Source organism: Cherax quadricarinatus, chromosome 24, assembly GCF_038502225.1.
Source record: "Cherax quadricarinatus isolate ZL_2023a chromosome 24, ASM3850222v1, whole genome shotgun sequence".
NCBI classification, from domain to species: domain Eukaryota; kingdom Metazoa; phylum Arthropoda; class Malacostraca; order Decapoda; family Parastacidae; genus Cherax; species Cherax quadricarinatus.
Window position 1 is genome coordinate 4,665,657 of NC_091315.1, and position 20,232 is coordinate 4,685,888.

The 20,232-nt window shown below is 42.2% G+C and overlaps 1 protein-coding gene across 1 annotated transcript in view; it reads left to right on the top strand.

Annotated features, from left to right (window-relative positions):
• Positions 1-20,232, top strand: part of LOC128690681 (cell adhesion molecule Dscam2-like) — a 536,323-nt gene that overhangs the window by 80,300 nt on the left and 435,791 nt on the right. The window contains exon 3 of the mRNA XM_070088137.1: positions 370-451. Coding sequence (XP_069944238.1) covers positions 370-451 — 82 coding nt within the window. The remainder of the gene's footprint in view (positions 1-369; positions 452-20,232) is intronic.

Below are 20,232 nucleotides of genomic sequence, written 5' to 3' on the forward strand. Positions count from 1 at the left end.
CAAATAATAATAATTACAAAAATATGTTATTCTTGGTGTTTAGTGTATAATTTGTGTCCCACAAGCAGTGATCTCTGTACCTCTCATGTATTTATATGACATGTAGTATCACAAGGGGGGGGAAGAAGAATGTTGAAATATATATATGGATGGCATGGAATGTGGGAATTGGTATACTGTTGGCATAATGGCACTGGTTGTGATGGATGGCACTAAGTATAGCAAGCAGGGATGGCCATAGGGGCTGTGGACTGGAATTAATGAGCGGGGACGGGAACCATATGTACATGGTTTGAGTGCATGTGGTAGTGTGAGGTGTAGGTCCTTATATGTGGTGTAGAATTAATAACAATCGTAATATTTTCGCAGGTGTTGGTGATGGGCACAGGAGAGGTCAGAGACCTACGACGAGCCTACAGAGATCTGACGCTCAACGCCTACATTCGACCAGGTACACATCACAATTTATTTAAGCATACTTTACAAGTCATATATATTAGTCAATAAGTCATGTAAGTTTTTTATAAAGTAAGTAAACTAACTTGTTACATAAAGATCCCAAAAGTCATGTAAGTAATCCACATGTCTTGTAATTAAAACCACTGGTTCTTCCTTCTGGATAAACTACAGAAGTCTTCTCTTTAAATGAGTCGGTTGTGGATCCGGTTTCAAGATGTATGAAAAAATTCCTAGACATTTGCCAGATATATCTATATTTAGAGAGAGAGGAGAAGAGAGAGAGGGGACAAAGGGAGAGGAAGAGGGAGAGAGAGAGAGGGGAAGGAAGAGGGAGAGAGGAAGAGAGAGGGAGAGAGGAAGAGAGAGGGAGAGTGTGTGTACTCGCCTATTTTTACTCACCTGTTTGTGGTTGTAGGGGTCGATTCATAGCTCCTGGCCCCGCCTCTTTACTGATCGCTACTAAATCACTTTCTCCCTGCTCCATGAGCTTTATCAAACATCGGCTTAAACCTATATGAGGTACGTGTCTCTACTACATCACTTCCCAAACTATTCCACTTCCTGACAACTCTGTGACTGAAGAAATACTTCCTAACATACTTTTGACTCATCTGAATCTTTAACTTCCAGTTGTGACCCTTTGTTTCTGTGTCACATCTCTGGAACATCCTGTCTTTGTTTACCTCGTCAATTCCTCTCACTATTTTATATGTCGTTATCATGTCTCCCTAACCCTCCTGTCCTCCAGTGTCGTCAGGCCGATTTCCCTTAACCTTACTTCGTAGGGCATTCCCCTTAGCTCTGGGACTAGTCTTCTTGCACACCTTTGCACTTTCTCTAATTTCTTGACGTGCTTGACCAGGTGTGGGTTCCAAACTGGTGCTGCATACTCCAGAATGGGCCTGACATACTCGTTTGTTATGTACCTCTGTAATCTTTAGACTACCGCCCACAGGATGGGTATGGGGTGCATAATAAACATATTAAACTGACGTACACGGTGTACAGTCTTGAATGATTCCTAAATAAAGTATCGGAACTCTATTCTCAAGTTTGCTAGGCGCCCATATGCTTCAGCAGTTATCTGGTTGATGTGCGCCTCAGGAGATGTGCTCGGTGTTATACTCACCCCAAGATCTTTTTCTTGAGTGAGGTTTGTAGTCTTTGGTCACCTAGCCTATACTTTGCGATCTGCTTTGCCCTTCCCCGTTATTCTTGACTTTGCATTTGACAGGGTTAAATTCGAGGAACCAGTTACTGGATCACACTTGGTCCAAAAACTGATTACCTGGTCCTTGACTGTTCTTTTCCTTCTGATGTGGCTATACAACAGCTTTGGGTCACACTTGACTATCGATGTTATGTCGTTTTCATACTGTCGCTGCCCCTCCCTCTTTATCTGTACATACTCGTTTCTGGCACTTCGACTAATCTCTTTGTTTTCCTGGGTCCTTCGTATTCTGTGCTTTTTCCATTCTCTAGTTGACTTAGCTTTTGCCTCCCTACACATTTGGGTGAACCAAGGACTCGTTCTGGTCTTCCCATTATTTCTATTGTCATAGGGAACATATCATTCCTCTGCCTCCTTGCATTTTTTTGTCACGTAGTCCATCATTTTGTTTACTGATTTTCATACCAATTCTCTTTCCCAATGAACCTCCTGCAGGAAGTTCCTCATGCCTGTGTAGTCCCCCTTTTGTAGTTTGGCTTTACACATCCTATTCCTGTTACCCTCTCCACTTGTAACTCTTCTGTGTATTCAAAGTTCAGACCCATGTGAACACTAGCTCCGAGGGGCGTTTCATATGTGATGTCAGCCACAGCACCGTGTCTTCCTTTGCAGATGACACCCGAGTCTGCATGACAGTGTCTTCCATTGCAGACACTGCAAGGCTCCAGGCGTACATCAACCAAATCTTTCAGTGGGCTGCAGAAAACAATATGAAGTTCAACGATGAGAAATTTCAATTACTCCGATATGGTAAACATGAGGAAATTAAATCTTCATCAGAGTACAAAACAAATTCCGGCCACAAAATAGAGCGAAAAACCAGAGTCAAAGACCTGGGAGTGATCATGTCGGAGGATCTCACCTTCAAGGACCATAACATTATATCAATCGCATCTGCTAGAAAAATGACAATATGGATAATGAGAACCTTCAAAACTAGGGAGGCCAAGCCCATGATGACACTCTTCAGGTCGCTTGTTCTATCTAGGCTGGAATATTGCTGCACACTAACAGCACCTTTCAAGGCAGGTGAAATTGCTGACCTAGAAAATGTACAGAGAACCTTCACGGTGCGCATAACGGAGATAAAACACCTCAATTACTGGGAGCGCTTGAGGTTCCTGAACCTGTATTCCCTGGAACGCAGGCGGGAGAGATACATGATTATATACACCTGGAAAATCCTAGAGGGACTAGTACCGAACTTGCACACGAAAATCACTCACAACGAAGGCAAAAGACTTGGCAGACGATGCAACATCCCCCCAATGAAAAGCAGGGGTGTCACTAGCAGGTTAAGATACAACACAATAAGTGTCAGGGGCCCGAGACTGTTCAACTGCTTCCCAGCATACATAAGGGGGACTACCAATAGACCCTTGGCTGTCTTCAAGCTGGCACTGGACAAGCATCTAAAGTTGGTACCTGACCAGTCGGGCTGTGGCTCGTACGTTAGATCGCGTGCAGCCAGCAGTAACAGCCTGGATGATCAGGCTCTGATCCACCAGGAGGCCTGGTCACAGACCGGGCCGCGGGGGCGTCGACCCCCGGAACTCTCTCCAGGTAAACTCCAGGTAAAGTAACCAGGTCTGAACACCAGTTTAAGGCTCTTCTCAAAAACCACCTACTCACTCTAAACTAAATACTCAGTATTAAACTCTACCAATAAATTATCGAACTCTTAAAACTTCAAATCTAGACTCCCAAAGTTCATACATTATTAATCCTACATTGTATTATAAACACCTACCCAAAACAATACTGTCTTACACCCAACTGTAACATTCTCATACTGTTAACTACTTTCAACAACTCACAATGTTATATTCCCATAATTTAATTTCAATATTCATTAATGAAACTATTGTAATTAGAGTAAAACTAGTGTCTGCTATAAACAAAGAAAATGTATAACTTAAACTATGATCAATTTCTTTAGTATTAAGTAGTATGTAAACCATTAAAATAAGTCTGCCCATAATGCCTAGGCATGACAGTGGCTCTTTGTACTGAACACTTTTATTGTAATTTCATAATCTCAATGTAACCTTGCAAAGAAATAAACTTTGTTTGTTTGATGTGTGCTTCCGGAGACATGCTCTGTGTTATGCTCACCCCAAGATCTTTCTCCTTTAGTGAGGTTTGCAGTCTTTGGTCACCTAGCCTTTGCTCTGCAGTCTTCTTTGCCCTTTCCCAATCTTCATGACTTTGCATTTGGCGGGGTTAAATTCAAGTAGCCAGTTCATGGACCACTTGTCCAGCCTGTCCAGGTCTCTCTGGAGTCCTGCCTGACCCTCATCTGATTTAATTCTCCTCATTAACTGCACATCATCTGCAAACAGGGACACTTCTGAGTCTATTCCTTCCGTCATGTTATTTACATATACCAAAAATAGCACTGGTCCTAGGACTGACCCCTGTGGGACCCAGCTCGTCACAGGTGCCCACTGTGATAACTTATCACGTACCATGACTCGTTGTTGCCTCCCTGATAGGCATTCTCTCATTCATTGCAGTGCCCTTCCTGCTACATGCGCCTGATCCTTCAGCTTCTGCATTAATCTCATGTGATGAACTGTGTCGAAAGCCTTCTTGCAGTCCAGGAAAATGCAATCAACCCATCCCTCTCTCTCATGTCTTACTTCTGTTACTTTTTCATAAAACTCCAGAAGATTTGTGACACAGGATTTGCCTTCCATGAATCCATGCTGGTTGTCGTTTATAATCTTATTCCGTTCCAGGTGCTCCACCACTCTCCTCCTGATAGTCTTCTCCATGACGTTGCATACTATACATGTCAGTGACACTTGTCTGTAGTTTAGTGCCTCGTTTCTGTCTCCTTTCTTGAAAATGTATACTACATTTGCCGTTTTCCATACGTCAAGTAGTTGCCCAGTTTCAAGGGATGTGTTGAAGATTGTGGTTAGTGGCACACACAGCGTCTCTGCTCCTTCTCTAAGGACCATCGGGGAGATGTTGTCCGGTCCCATTGCCTTTGAGGTATCAAGGTCCCTTAGAAGCTTCTGCACCTTCTCCTCAGTTGTATGTCATCCAACACTTGTTGGTATTCCCTGTTGGTGTTGCTCTCTGTTCTGTCTTCCCAGTGCTCTTCCTGTCTCTACTGTAAATACTTCCTTAAATCCCATGTTGAGCTCCCCACCTTCTTTCCTCAGCCTGATCGCCTGGTCTTTGACTGTTGTCTTCCTCCTGATGTGGCTATACAGTAGTTTTGGGTCTTTCCATTATTTCTGTTGCCCTTGGGAACAAACCTTTCCTCTGCTTCCTTCCATTTTGTTGTTACTTATTCCATCATTTCGTTTATTGGTTTTCCTACCAGTCCTCATACCTGTGTACTCCCCCCTTTTATAGTTTGGCTTTTACCATTCAACTCCTGTTAACCTATCAACTTTTAGCTCTACTATATATTCAAAGCACAGAACCATGTGATCTCTAGCTCCGAGGGGCCTCTCATATGTGATGTCTTCAATGTCTGAACTGCTCAGGGTGAATACAAAGTCCAGTCTTGTTGGTTCATCCTTCCCTCTCTCTCTCTGGTAGTGTCCTTAACATGTTGATGCATGATGTTTTCCAGTAGCACATCCATCATCTTGGCTGTCCATGTTTCAGGTCCCCAGTGTGGCTCCAGGTTTTCCCAATTGATCTCCCTGTGGTTGAAATCGCCCATAACCAGTAACTTTGCTCTCCTCGAGTGAGGTCTTCTTGCCACCTCAGCCAGTGTGTCCACCATAACTCTGTTGCTCTCTTCATATTCCTCTCTTGTCCTCCTCCAGTTCTGTGGTGGATTATATATCACTGCAGTGACTACTCCTCCTCCCCATTTGCTCCTTCTATCTTTCTATCTTCCTGGTGGGAAGATTGCATCTGTTATTGTCTCAGTGAGTTTCGTTTCTGTGACTGCTATGATGTCTGGGGACTTCTCACTGATCTTTTCATGCCACTCCTCACATTTATTCGTTATACCATCTGCGTTCGTTTACCAAACCTTCAACTTCTTTTCTAAAACTGTTGTCCTGGGAGAATATTGGGGTTGGGGAGCGGGAGCCATGATGGGGGCCAATGGGGGGTTGCAATGGGGGTGGGGTAAGAGTTTCCTTAGGGGATTGCTGTAGGGGTGGGGTTTGTGGTGTGGGGGTTGGGGACAGAGGGTTCAGTGTGTGAGTGTCGGTTTAGATTGTTCAGTTGCCTTGGGTTTGAAGCAGTTGTAGTCCTTCTGCAGGTGATTCTGGGGGGTATGTTTGCCCTTCCACGTGTGTCTGTCTCGATCAAGGTACACACTCTGGTACCCCGGTTTGTCTCTCAGTCGTGCTTTCTCCTGCAGGATCATGGTTCGAGTTGATTGTGCCTTGAAAATTACTTTGAGAGGCCGCTTCCTTTCCCTTTCAAACCACCCACTTCTCCGAAAATTTGTCACCTGGGTCATGTGCTATCACCTATTCCTTTCATGATACCTTCAATCACTTTCGTCTTCTGTTTTCTTTCATCTTAGGTTTTCCCTTCGGCTTCCTGGAGCCCATAGACAAAAACTGATCTCTCCCTTTCTTCCTTCCACTGTGTCTCCCATTGCGTCCTCTGAGGTGTTTTAGTTCCTTCCCTTGGAGTGTTCCTTCAATCCCTTCCCTAGCTGAGGCCCCATTGCTCATTGGTCTGTCTTTCCTGCTCAGCTGTTCCTGGCTACTGCAGGTGTCTGTTAGAGTCCCTGCATACATCATAGCTCCTTCCTTGTCTTCAGACCTCTCAGTTGCTCCTAGTGTGCTCCTCTTCTTTGCCTTAGCCCCGTGTGGGTCTGACAGGACCTTTGCAAACAGTATAGCTTCCTTGCTCCCTCCAGGCCCCATGTCTGTGCCTGATGTAGAAGTTCCTGATGTTCTGTCTATACTGTCATTTTACTCTTTAAGCTGTTTCAGGTTTCTCAGTTTCTCTTCTAATCACTGTATCTTAGCTTCTGCTGACTTCTTGTGTGTGTGCGTGTGGTTGTGGGTGTAGGTGTGTGCGTGGGTACGTGCGTGCGCGTGCGCTACGCTTAGCCTTGCAACAAGCGTGCAGGATCATGTTAAAAGGAAGAATGGAGACAAATGGTTTGATGACTTTACGAGCTGTTCGTTACAAAGATATTTATTTTACATAGTGTAAATGACCTAGAATAACACATAAAAACTCAGACAAAATGACTTATTTATATTGGGGTGAAAGATAGAGATGGACAGTGTATTTTTGAGAATGGGAGGGGGAGGGGTCACTTTATATACGCTAGGCTACACAACTCTTAAGGTTGTTAGAAGTTTCTCTCCCTCTTTTCCTAATTATTTATATACTAACATTTACTACTATAATACTGGAGCCCTTGATTTCCTAAATAAAAAAAATAAAACCGTAAGTTCACTCAGCACTGATCATGTAGTTGAAAGATAATCGTTGTTAATGTTATGTTAAGTTGCTGTTCGTCTCTTCGGAAGTGTTTTAAATTGTCTCCCACTGTATTCCTAATTAATAAATACTGAGAATTACTCTTATATTACTTGCTGATGCATATGAGATTTTTTATAATACCCAACAAGTACACTCAACACTGCCCATGTAGCTGCAAATTAGTCTTCAGTATTTAGTTATCCTAATGACCTACTACATATTCTGTCCAAATTTCTTCCTCATATATATGAACATCCGGCGTCTGCGGTCACAAGCGTAGATGAAATCCTCGTGACGACTTTTGACAATATCACACAATGTCTTTATCACTCATTTTATTTCCTCCTCTTATCATACTTTCCTGTTTTATCGCTGACCCAGTCCCATCAGTCTCGTGGTACTTTTACTTTTTTCCTTAGTATTATGGTCATAGCTTAGATATTATGATACTCATTGTATTCACAGTTCATCTCTCAGTACTTTATACATGTTCCTGATTGTCACAAGACTTTTTCCACTTGCAAAATGTCGTACAAAATGGTTTTGCAGCACCTGCATCGTTTCACATGACAGCTCTTGCAAGGAGAGGTAAGACACATCTTCAGATAACTCATTAGCGCGAGGGTCTGGCGTGAGTGATGTGTCATCACCGCTGATTGTCCATCCAAAATCCTTTTTAACTGTAGTTCGTCCATGTTCAACACTCTTCAGCATGAGAACATCATGGATAATGATCTTTGCAAGTGACCCAGCAGTGAAGAGCTTGTGCAAGGTAGGCTTTGCAAGTTTAGTACAATAGCTTCGGTCATCATTTCAAATCGTACTGCATCAAATATCTCGCACATTGAGCTTGGTTGTGGGACCTTCGCCAAATATTCCGAGGCAGGCATGAAGGACTGAGTACTTGGAGGTAGTCGTCGACCAAAGTTGCGCAGATATTTTTCTGGTCGTGCCTTGAGCGATGATACTTTGGTGCCTGTCTTACTGGTCACATCAAATAATGTGAGATAATGGCAAGCAAGAAGGACAACTGTTGTTGGAACAATCTTTTCTTCAAGAGTATGGATTGATATGATATTTGATACCGACTTTCTCATGACGAAACTTCCAGAAATGAATATCACAAAAACGTCTGCGTAGTTGGAAAGCACAAGAACGCTCCAGCCTTGTTTAACCACGTGGAAAACGTGAGGAATTAAACGTAAGTTAGACTCCTCAAAAGATACTTGATTGTGAAGTTTGCCTCTTCATGGTATCGCCGGTGGGTCCACTTTCAAATACGCCACTTAAGGTATTCTCTCGGAGAGCATCTTGATTTAAACTTTTGTTGTTAACTGACTCCCAATATCTTGCCATCTGCACAGGAAGCTTCGTATTGGTAGCAATGAAAGCCAACGGTAATGGTTCCACAAAAGACCTTCTTTCTCTCTCAGCATTTTTGTTTGATGACTGGAGGTGACTATCAAAAATATAGTCAAAACGACTGAATTTCCAGATATTCTCATTATTGGAAAGAGTTGTAAACATGTCTTCAAATGTGTTGTTTCCTTTAACTGGCATTCCTCGAAATTAATTCATAAAATCAACAACAATATACACTTGGAAAATCCTAGAGGGATTAGTACCAAACTTGCACACGAAAATCACTCCCTATGAAAGGAAAAGACTCGGCAGGAGATCCAACATTTCCCCAATGAAAAGCAGGGGCGCCACGAGTACACTGAGAGGCAAGACAATAGTTTCCAGGGCCGAAGACTGTTCAACTGCCTCTCAGCATACATAAGCGGGATTACCAATAGACCCTTGACTGTCTTGAAGAAGGCACCTAAAGTCAGTACCTGATCAACCGGGCTGTGGTTCGTACGTCAGTTTGCGTGAGGCCAGCAGTAATAGCCTGGTTGATTGATCAGACCCTGATCCTTACGAGGCCTGGTCTCAGACCGAGCCGCGGGGGCGTTGACCCCTGAAACCCTCTGCAGGTAAGTCCAAGTAAACAATACTGGTTGTCAGGGTATGCTCCTTTTGGAAATTTCTGTTTGCAATACGTATTTTTTTTTTGTCAACTCAGACATGAGCTGAGACTTCATGGGTTTGGTAGTAGCACTATTCTCATCTAATAAAGATAAATGTGAAACATCGTAAGAAAGAATTTCTGTCATTGTCTTTCCTGTCTTCTTATGTATATCAACTTTTGTCTAAATCTTCAAATGACATTTGATGGCATTACTCTGTTTTTGTTTACATACCTGGCTGTGCTACACTTAGAAAAGTGGGGAGCTTTTGCTTGTGAATACGTGTTGATAGTGGTTCTTTCCTCTCAAAACATGGAGAAAACTGTTTTGCTGTAGCCACAATTGGAACATCTTAACATCAAATGCTGGAACACATTCATTGGTTAGAATGTTTTGAAGATTAGCTTCACTTTGTCCAAGGTTTGGCGTTCCTCTTTTTCAACAAACTGGAGTATCTGTTGGATATTGGCTTCCTTTCTATTTCTGAGGCTTCATGTTAGCTGATGAAGCATTAGCAGTTCTTAATCAACCAGTGTAATGTTCAGGAGGACTCCAAGGTAAGGAGGCTCCCATTCAGCAATGTAGTCTTGTATTTCGGTTTGGCCAATGATCCCTCCCTGACTTCTGAGATCGGTTGATTGACTGTTCGAGTGCCATGTTGACATCCACGGCATTAAACTGGTCATATATTCCTTATAAGAAAATGACCTTTCCTGAACCTGTCATATGCCTCAGGTCACGTGATGAGTCGAAGGAGCCACCATTTTACTATAAGAACAGCGAATCACATCTCAAATAGTTTACACTGCCAAAAATGTGGAAAACTTTTTATTACCTTCAAAATATTCTTATCTTATACAAAAACTATGTCAGATTTGGTATAGATTTAATGAAAATTACGTATGTGCAAAAAACAAAATGGCGTCCTATAAATTTTATAACCCGGGATGCCACATGTCTACCCACGGTTTTCCCCATTATTTACGCATGTCCTAACAGGATCTGATGGGAAAACCCATCAACCTTGAAATTCCTACTGGTCTTATAGCCATAAACTGGATTAACTAGATGAACAGTTCAACAGAAGGTGTCGATCACTATATATTAACATTTCACTGTCCAGATAGTCACAAGATATTAACATTTCACTGTCCAGATAGTCACAAGATATTAACATTTCACTGTCCAGATAGTCACAAGATATTAACATTTCACTGTCCAGATAGTCACAAGATATTAACATTTCACTGTCCAGATAGTCACAAGATATTAACATTTCACTGTCCAGTTATACACGCTCCTTTCAACTCACCATTGACAAAAGTAAAATGCATATTGGCTACCATTTTTTTCCGTTTTCTTTCCCTATTATTCGCACTTATTTTTCTGTTTTGAGGTCACACCTTAAACTGTTGGCATTACTGTAATTATGATCCCCTTGAGTCAACACCAGGTACCAGGTACCTGATACCAGGACTAGCTGGCCCTAATTGCTTCTTCCAAATAACAGCAATTTCAAACTTTTAAAATTGTGGTCCCCTCCACACTTTTCAGATTTTGGGAACTTGTTATACGCTAGTGGAACTGTTCACTGACTCACCTACATTGACCACTGGAAAGCTTCTGGGAAACGCACATAAATACTGAAATTCAGGGAGCATTGTTGAAATATATTACAGCTCTGCTGTGTTTGTGTGTAAGTGTACTTACCTGTGCGTATATGTGAGTGTACTCGCCTGTGTGTGTGTGTGTGTGTGTGTGTGCACTCACGTATTTGTACTCATCTATTTGTGGCTGCAAGGATCGAAACTCAGCTCATGGCCCTTCCTTTTCACTGACTACTAGTAGGTCCTCTCTCTCCCTGCTCTATGAGCTTTATCATACCTCGTCTTAAAACTATGTATGGTTCCTGCCTCCACTACATAGCTTGCCAGACTATTCTACTTCCTGACAACTCTATGACTGAAGAAATGCTTCCTAACATCCCTTTGACTCATCTGAGTCTTTAACTTCTTTTTGTGACCCCTTGTTTCTGTGTCCCATCTCTGGAACATCCTGTCTCTATCCACCTTATCTATTCCTCGCAGTATTTTGTATGTAGTTATCATGTCTCCCCTAACTCTCCTGTCCTCCAGTGCGTGTGTGTATGTGTGTCTATGTGTGTGTACGTCTGAGTGTGTATTCGAGTGTATGTATGTTTGTGTGTGGGTTTCTGTGGATATGTCCATGTCTACGTGTGTTATTTATTGGTGTACTCACATATAAGTGGTTGTAGAGGTCGAATCACAGTTTATAGCCCCACCTTTTCGTTGGACGCCACTAGGCCCATTCTCAACCAGCCTCAGAATCTTTATCGTGCCTCTTCCTAAAGCTGTGTATGGATACCACCTCTACTACAACACTCTCGAGATTGTTCAACTTCCTGACACCTTAAGCCTGTACAAATGCTTCCATATTTCCCTATGACTTACTTGAGTTTTCAACTATTGATTTACGGCAGAAACAAATTTTCATTCTCCTAATTCTGCAAAGAGCATTCTTGCCAAATATCCCAAACTCAGCGATTCCGCTCAATTGGCACGATATATACATATATATATATATATATATATATATATATATATATATATATATATATATATATATATATATATATATATATATATATATATATATATATATATATATATATATATATATATATATATATATATATATATATATATACAAATATATATGCAATAAGATCACAGTAAACAGGTGATTTCAGAATATGCAAAACAACCACTCTGAAAGAATAGAGAAATTCCAAGCGCTTTCGTGACTACTCACATTATCAAGGATAATGTGAGTAGTCACGAAAGCGCTTGGAATTTCTCTATTCTTTCAGAGTGGTTGTTTTGCATATATATATATATATATATATATGTATATATATATATATATATATATATATATATATATATATATATATATATATATATATATATATATATATATAATTACCAAACTGTGGTAGGCCAGGGTTCGACCTCGCGACTCAAGTAACAAGAACTTTTGACAATTTGTGAAAAACGGATATCAGTAATGTGCTCCCATTCTGCCGCCCCTTACCGGGCTTCTGTGACTGTTGCTCTGTTTCACATGACTTTCCTTCTAACAGTCTGGCTAGGCGCCTGGCTGAGCCATAGGCAGGGCAGTCATGATCAGACATGCTGATGGCTGAGCTTGACGTTGTTCGTAAATATATATATCAGATCTCACTAACAGCTGTACGAGCCCAACCCGACAAATGGTGCCAGTGGTCTTTCGGTAATTCCTTGGATTATATGGATAAAGAGAGATAAAAAGTTACGTGTTTGTGTGAAGGTACAGCTATGCCATTCTTATGGCATCTCGCATCCAGGGACGCCGAACAGGCTCGGCATATTCCCCTCAGTACCTCTAAATATTCAGTAAAGTATCCTGGGATTGTTACACAGTTGCAAACGGGGTTTGTTTTAATTTTTTGAGAGGTAAACATGAAATGTTATGCAATTAAGTCAAGCCAGGTGAAGTCAGCTTCTCCAGGACAGCCTAAGCCACCCTATATACGTCAGTCCTGCCTTCAAACGTCTGTGTTTATATTTTTGGCTAGTATTTCAGCTATCGCAGTGTTTCCAGCACCGAGATAGCCAAGCTTGCAAGCCAAGCCAGCTTGAAGGATAGGAGCAGGAGGCAGAGAGTGTGTTTTCCTGGGGCTGGGATGAAGGATATTGTTAGCCGTCCGGATGTCTCAGTGCTGGAGGCAACGAAGTTGGCAGACGTAGAAGTGAGGACCTGATTAGCAGGTTTAGGTCAGCAATAGAGATAATTAGGAGGAAGGGTGGGAAACCTGTCATATGTGGTAGTTTGCCAAGGGGAGGAGTTGGAAATGAATGGTTGTCCAGGGCAATTGGTGTCAATTGTTGGCTGGACAAATACTGTAAGGAAAATGCAGTAACATTCATTGACAACTGGGACCTCTTCTATGACAGAAATGACATGTATGCCAGGGATGGGGGTTCACTTATTTAGGTTTGGAATGGGAGCACTGGCCAATGCAGTGGTCTTTAAGCTAGAAATAAATAGTGGAATGGGTTTTCGTGGAAAATTAATGAATTCTGAGTGTAGCGATAGTGTGAGTTTGAACTGTTGCATAAAAACGGGTATTAAGTCTGAAGTAACGCATACACAGTCTGTTTGGATAGAATTTTCAGAGGGGCATGAAAAATTGATTTTAGGTGTGATATACCGTCCCCCAAACTTAGATAGGGACCAGGGGAGACTACTATGGGAGGAAATTGTTAGGGCCAGAAGACACGATAATGTAGTAATTCTAGGAGACTTTAACTTTAGTCACATTGATTGGAATTTCTTGACTGGGAATTTAGAATCATACTACTTCTTAGAAGTAGTTCAGGATTGTTTTTTGAAGCAGTTTGTGACAGAACCTACAAGGGGTAATAACCTGCTTGACTTAGTTATGGCAAACAATGAATCCCTTGTTAATAATTTAGAAATTTCAGAGGAACTGGGTGCTAGCGACCACAAATCAATTATATTTAGCATTGAATGGAAGTACGATAGTAGGGATAACTCAGCAACAGTCCCAGATTCTCGCTTAGCAGATTACGATAGGCTTAGAGAACACTTATCATCTGTTGACTGGGGTAACGAAGAGAGCTATCAATATGACAGTTTTCTGAACACTATACATGCTGTTCAAAGAACGTTTATCCCGTATAAAGAAATTAGATCAAATAGAAATGACCCAAAGTGGATAAATAATAGGCTCAAATATCTACTAGGGCATAAGAAAGGAATTTATAGGCCTATCAAAAGAGGTGAGGGTCATCTTATGAATCAGTATATTGTCATTAAGAGGGACATTAAAAAGGGGATAAGAAAAGCTAAAAGGGACTATGAAATTAAAGTTGCTAGGGATTCTAAAACTAACCCAAAAATTTTTTTCCAGGTCTAAAGAACAAAAGTTAGAGATAAGATAGGTCCCCTTAAAAATAACTATGGGCACCTTACTGACAAAGAGAATGAAATGTGCTCGATTTTAAATAACTATTTTCTCTCGGTTTTTACACAGGAAGACACTAACAATATTCCAGTAATTATTTTTTATAGTGGGAAAGAAGAAGATAAATTATGTAACATCACAGTCACTAGTGAAATGGTTGTGAAGCAGATAGACAGACTGAAGCAAAATAAGTCGCCGTGTCCTGATGAGGTTTTTTCAAGGGTTCTTAAGGAATGCAAAATGGAACTCTGTGAACCATTAACTAATATTTTTAATTTATCTCTTCAAACAGGTGTAGTGTCTGGTATGTGGAAGATGGCTAATGTAATTCCCATTTTTAAAACAGGGGACAAGTCGTTACCGACAAATTACCGCCCAATAAGCCTGACCTCAATTGTAGGCAAATTACTAGAGTCAATTATAGCTGAGATTATAAGAAGCCATCTCGATAAGCATAGCTTGATTAATGATACTCAGCATGGATTCACAAGAGGCCCGTCTTGTCTAACTAATTTATTAACTTTCTTCAGTAAAGTTTTTGAGGCTGTTGACCACGATAAAGAATTTGATATTATTTACTTAGATTTTAGTAAGGCTTTTAATAGAGTTCCGCACCATAGACTGTTGAAGAAAGTGGCAGCTCATGGCATTGGGGGAAAAGTGCTCTCGTGGATCGAGTCATGGCTCACAGACAGGAAGCAGAAAGTGTCCATAAATGGGGTTAAATCCCAGTGGAGATCTGTAACAAGTGGCGTTCCACAGGGATCAGTCTTGGGCCCGTTGTTGTTTACAATATATATCAATGATCTTGATGAGGGAATTACTAGTGATATGAGCAAATTCGCCGATGACACAAAAATAGGTAGGATAATTGATTCAAATGTAAATGTTAGGGAACTTCAGGAAGATTTAAACAAACTCTATTCTTGGTCAGAAAAGTGGCAGATGCAGTTCAATGTAGATAAATGCAAGGTTCTGAAGCTCGGGAGTGTCCATAACCCTAGTACTTATAAGTTAAATAATGTAGAACTTAGCCATACAGATTGCGAAAAGGACTTGGGGGTTATGGTGAGCAGCAACCTTAAACCAAGACAGCAATGCCTAAGTGTACGTAATAAGGCAAATAGATTACTGGGATTTATATCAAGAAATGTAAGCAACAGAAGTCCAGAGGTCATACTGCAGCTTTATACATCATTAGTAAGGCCTCATCTAGATTATGCAGCTCAATTCTGGTCTCCATATTACAGAATGGATATTAATTCGTTGGAAAACAATCAACGTAGGATGACTAAATTAATACATAGCATTAGTTATCTTCCTTATGAAGAATGACTAAAATGATTTACTGTGTAAGGAACCTCCCGTATGAAGATAGACTTGTGCAAGAAAGGCATAAAATACCGACAATATGAAAGTTAAGACACATGTGCAACATCTGGATATCTTATTGTAGACGTTTCGCCATCCAGTGGCTTTATCAATACAGATTCTAGGACATAATAATAAGACAGTAGAACTATATACAAAAGATGAGGTAATCAGTCCCTCAGCCTTGGAGTTAGTGTTCACAGCATCGTGGTGGAGGAGAATCTGGAGCAAAGGCAAGCAAAGCAAACAAGTTCAGGTAAGATCCCAATGGGATGAGCGGGGAAGACGGGACAGATGAAGAATAGCTCTGGAGAGGAGTGTTCTTAGTAAGAGAAACAGGGCCAGAGCTTAACCCAGCAGCTAAGGCGATCGTGGGGCAGACTTGAGAACAGGAATAGCAGGGATTGTTGCATTGGACTTGTGGTAGTTGAAGTCTTGAATCTTGAGTAGCTGGCAGCAGGATAGGTCACATCAGAGGGTAGAACACATATGGGAGTTATAGGAGTAACTGAGGAGGCAGGTTAGCAATGGAGCCATTTTCGAACTTTTTGAAGCTGCTTCTAGATAGGTGGTATAATTTAGCCTTGTTACTGAAGGTGAAACGTAGAGGCTTGATGAACTCAAGAACTTGGGTGAGTGTGAAGTGAAGCGGTGATTCACAGGCATACTTGACTGTTCCAGCACCGAGGCTTTTGTAGAGTTCAGTACAGGTCATGGTGTCAGTATTTGAAGGAGAAGTGTAAAAAGTAAGGTTTTCCCATGAGGGTTTACTGGAGTCGTCGTTATCTTCCTCTTCTGGAGTGGATTCATTGGGAGAATCTACAATGGTGGTAGCAGGTGACTGAGGGTCGACAGGAGCAGCTGTAAGGTGTAATGGTTGTGTAACAGCAGGCTGGGAGAGGTGGGAGACGGTGGTTGAGGCAACATGATCAACGTTGTCAGCGGTGGAAGTGGTTATAGAAGTTACAGGAGCAGTTGCTTGGGCAGGAGTCAGGTCTGCAGGTGCAGTAAAGTTCAGGACGTTGGGAAGGATCTTGAGGATGTCTTCTGAAGGTGTGGAGTCCGGAAAATTGAAGGCAGGCATGTTGTTCAGACGGAATAGTTCGTTAATAGTGGTGTTGAAAGTGCCGGGGTTTGCTGCGTTTGCAAGGTGTGCTTACACCATGCAGTACAGCACCTTTGAGGAATCTCCGTCTGGGAGTGGAGAGAGGGAGTTGCTGGGCGATGGTGCCTGTAGATTAGCGTGTAGAGTCTTGATGGCGTCGGTTTGTGGTTTGGTTATTGCAGCGTGTGTCGGTGAATTGGAGGTGTTCTTCAGAACTTTAGTTTTCTTCAGTATGATTTCTTTCCTGAGTGGGCACTTAGCTGCAAGGGTATGATGATTACCCTTGCAGTTAAGACATGTTGGTGCTGTAGTAATGGTGCAGGATCTGAAATCGTGTCCATCATTCCCACATTTTGAACAAAACTTCTTATCCTTGATGGGGCAATCCTTGGTGGTGTGTTTATAGGAGTAGCAGGTCCAGCAGTGGGAGATGTATGTGAAACGTTCTTGTTCTATATGACTAGCGTGAATGTGGTAATATGAGATGGCCAGACCGTCAGAGAGAGCTTGGGCAGCCATGGAGATGTCTGAAAATGTAATCTTTAGCATAGATGAGGCGTTAGGGATCTTGGAGATGCTGTCTACCGAGGCCCAGGTGTTTTGTTCCTCAATAGATGTCTTCAGTGCTTCAGTAGAGAGAGAGGTGACCATATTGTCCAGTCTTTTCACAAAGACCGAACGTTTCGACTTCAAGAATGGAGACGGGGATAGAGTGAATTGTTGTGTTTGTAGGGTCCTGATTGAAGAGTCGTCCATAAGTTTTGATGCTTCCGTGTCGTCTGTGCAGACGACAATGAAGGAGTCCTTCAGAGAGTGGATTGCCGTAAATTTGACCTGCAGGCAGGTCCTAACGACGGTAGCTAAAGCTAACTTCGAGGAGTCATTTATTGCACCATTCACAGGCTTGATTTTCACACGATTCGACAGCATTGTGAAAAGGATGTGATGTTTGTAGAATATAAATTCTACAACCCGGCGGGGTCGAAGAGAGTCTTCTTGACTGTGAAGTAAGGCAAGAAGACTGGCGGTTATATAGAGCCCTTCGTGCCAGACAGTGTCAAAGGCCTTTTCAACGTCTTTTGCAACCAGGGCTGTCCTGTTTCTTTGTTTTGTGTTTATGTGGATGTAGTTGAGAATGATGTTAATGGCATCCTGTGTGGATCTGTGTTCTGAGGCCAAACTGGCCATCAGAAAGTAGAGAATTGTGTTCCAGGTATCTGCGAAGGCGATGATTAATGAGTTTTTCAAAGAGTTTTCCTAAAGTTTCGAGGAGGCTGATAGGGCGATAGTTTCTAGGGTCAGAGTGGTCTTTATTGGGTTTAGGAAGGAGGATAGCAGTAGCAGCTTTGAAGAGGGAAGGGAAGTATCCAGAGGCAAGGGAGGCATTGAGGAGGTTTGTGTAGGCAGTAATGATAGAGTCAGGAAGGTGTTTCAGGATAATATGGTTTAGGCCAGAAGCACCAGGAGCCTTGGGAGGAAGGTGTCTGAGGAGAGTTTTAATGTCTGTGTTGGTGAAAGGAGTGTCGAGTTCTTGGGAGGAGGTAAGAGAGTCTAGATGTATGTGGCTGTCTGGTGTTGTTTCTTGTGTGTGTGCAGTGTTCCAGTGTTCTATGTTCTGAATGTGTTGAATAACGTTAGGGTGAGGTGGGCGAGCGTGGAAGATGTTCTCCCAGATGTGTTTGAAGATATTGGCACTTACTGCGGGTCTGAGATGTGTGTGTTGTTGTGGGTGATGTGTTTGAATTTGTTGGTGGGAGTTGTGCCTCTGATTTTTTTGATAAAGTTCCAGAAGGCTTTAGTGTTTTTAATACGCTGCTTGTCTGCTTGTTGTATGAGTTGTGACCAGTGATTGTTGTGGTCTTGGTCTAGGCTGCGTAAAATATCGTTTCTAAGGTAAGTGAGATCTAATCGGACTTGATTAAATCTATGTGTGTTGTAGAGGAAGCGGTTGTGGTAGCAGATAATTAGTCTTCTTGTTCTGAGTGACGGTTTGAAGGAATAACGAGTGGTGTGAGTTTTCTTTGGTATTGCGATGTTGGCTGCTTGTGTAATGGTGTCCTGAATGACATCAAGTTGAGTATCGATGTCAGAGATAGGTTTGTTGTTGTAGTCATAGGTGAGGTTAATATTGTCTATGTGTTGTTTGAAAGCATCCCAGTCAGCGTTCTTGTAGGAGAAGGAAGGTATGGTTGGAATGAGGATAGGGTTGGAGGAGATGTGTAAGATGACTGGGATGTGATCAGAGCCTGTTATAGGGCCAGGTGAAATGTAGTGTTGAAATAGAGAGCTGGCTCGGTTTGCCAGAATGATGTCTGGTTTGCCTTGGCCTGTGTGGTTGTAGAAGGTATTGAAGTCTGGGCCAAGATGAATTAGGTGTTTATGGTTTGTGAAGTTGAGTAATTGGAGACCAAGTTGGTTGTTACTGGCGTGATGAAAGGCGGTGTGTTTGGCATTCGTGTCAGCTAGTAGGTATGTTGGTGTGTTGGTGTAGTTGAAGACTAAGGAATGGTCGTGTATGTTGAGAATAGTGTTTGGGCGAGCATAGGTGGTGAAAAAGATAAAGGGGCCAAGGTGGGTGTGTATTCTGACTGCAAGACAGTGTTGGTGAAAAAAAAGGGATTGGGAGAAATTCGTGTTTTATGTTGGAATTAACAAGGATGGCAACCCCATCGTGGGGATCATAGGGGGACTGTAGTGCAGTATAACCATAATGGCGGATGCGTTGAGGGGCTTTGAGGCAGGTACTGTTTAGCAAAACAATATCTGGCCTCTCTGCTTCAAGTAGCTCGGCCAGTAGGTGTCTAATTGTAAAGTAAGAACGTACGTTGAACTGAATCACCTTAAACGTGATTTAATGGTTTCGTCATAGCAAAGTTAATGTCGGGGGAGGAGTTTGGATTAAAGCCCTTGATAGTGGTGCCATCAGTGGATGTGTGTTTGTAGGTGCTACGGACCCGTTTCCTGGAAGGGGAGGAAGAGATGGATCTGTTTTTATGTTCTTTGGTCTCTCTGTCAGAAGTTGGGGCAGGTTTAGGTTTGAGTGGATTTTGTCGGGAGGAGGTGGAGTTGGACCTGGATGAAGTTTTGGTTGTGGTGGAGGAGTGGGCAAAGGTGGATGCAGAGGAAGTGGAAGCTTTGGTAGGGGATAAGGGAGTGGAAGCTATGGTAAGGGATGAGGAAGTGGAAGCTATGGTAAGGGATGAGGAAGTGAAAGCTTTGGAAGGGGATGAGGAAGTGGGGGGAGGGGTGGTCGTAGCAGCAGCAGTAGGGGTGTCGGTTTGTAGATGAATGGTTCAGAGAACCGACATGTTGATAAATTAGACACATGTGCAACTCTTGGGTATCTTTATTGAGGAAACGTTTCGCCACACAGTGGCTTCATCAGTCCATACAAAGGAGAATCTTGAAGAACAGGAGGAGAATGAGGTAATCAGTCCCTCAACCTTGAGTCGATGTGGTCAGTCCATCAATCTTGAATAGAATGCGGCATACGTGCTGAGAAGGAGCTTATAAACCGTTGGCAGGAGAGGTGCAGCAGTCATAGGTGGTGTAACATTTGTTCAATGTTGAAGTAGGT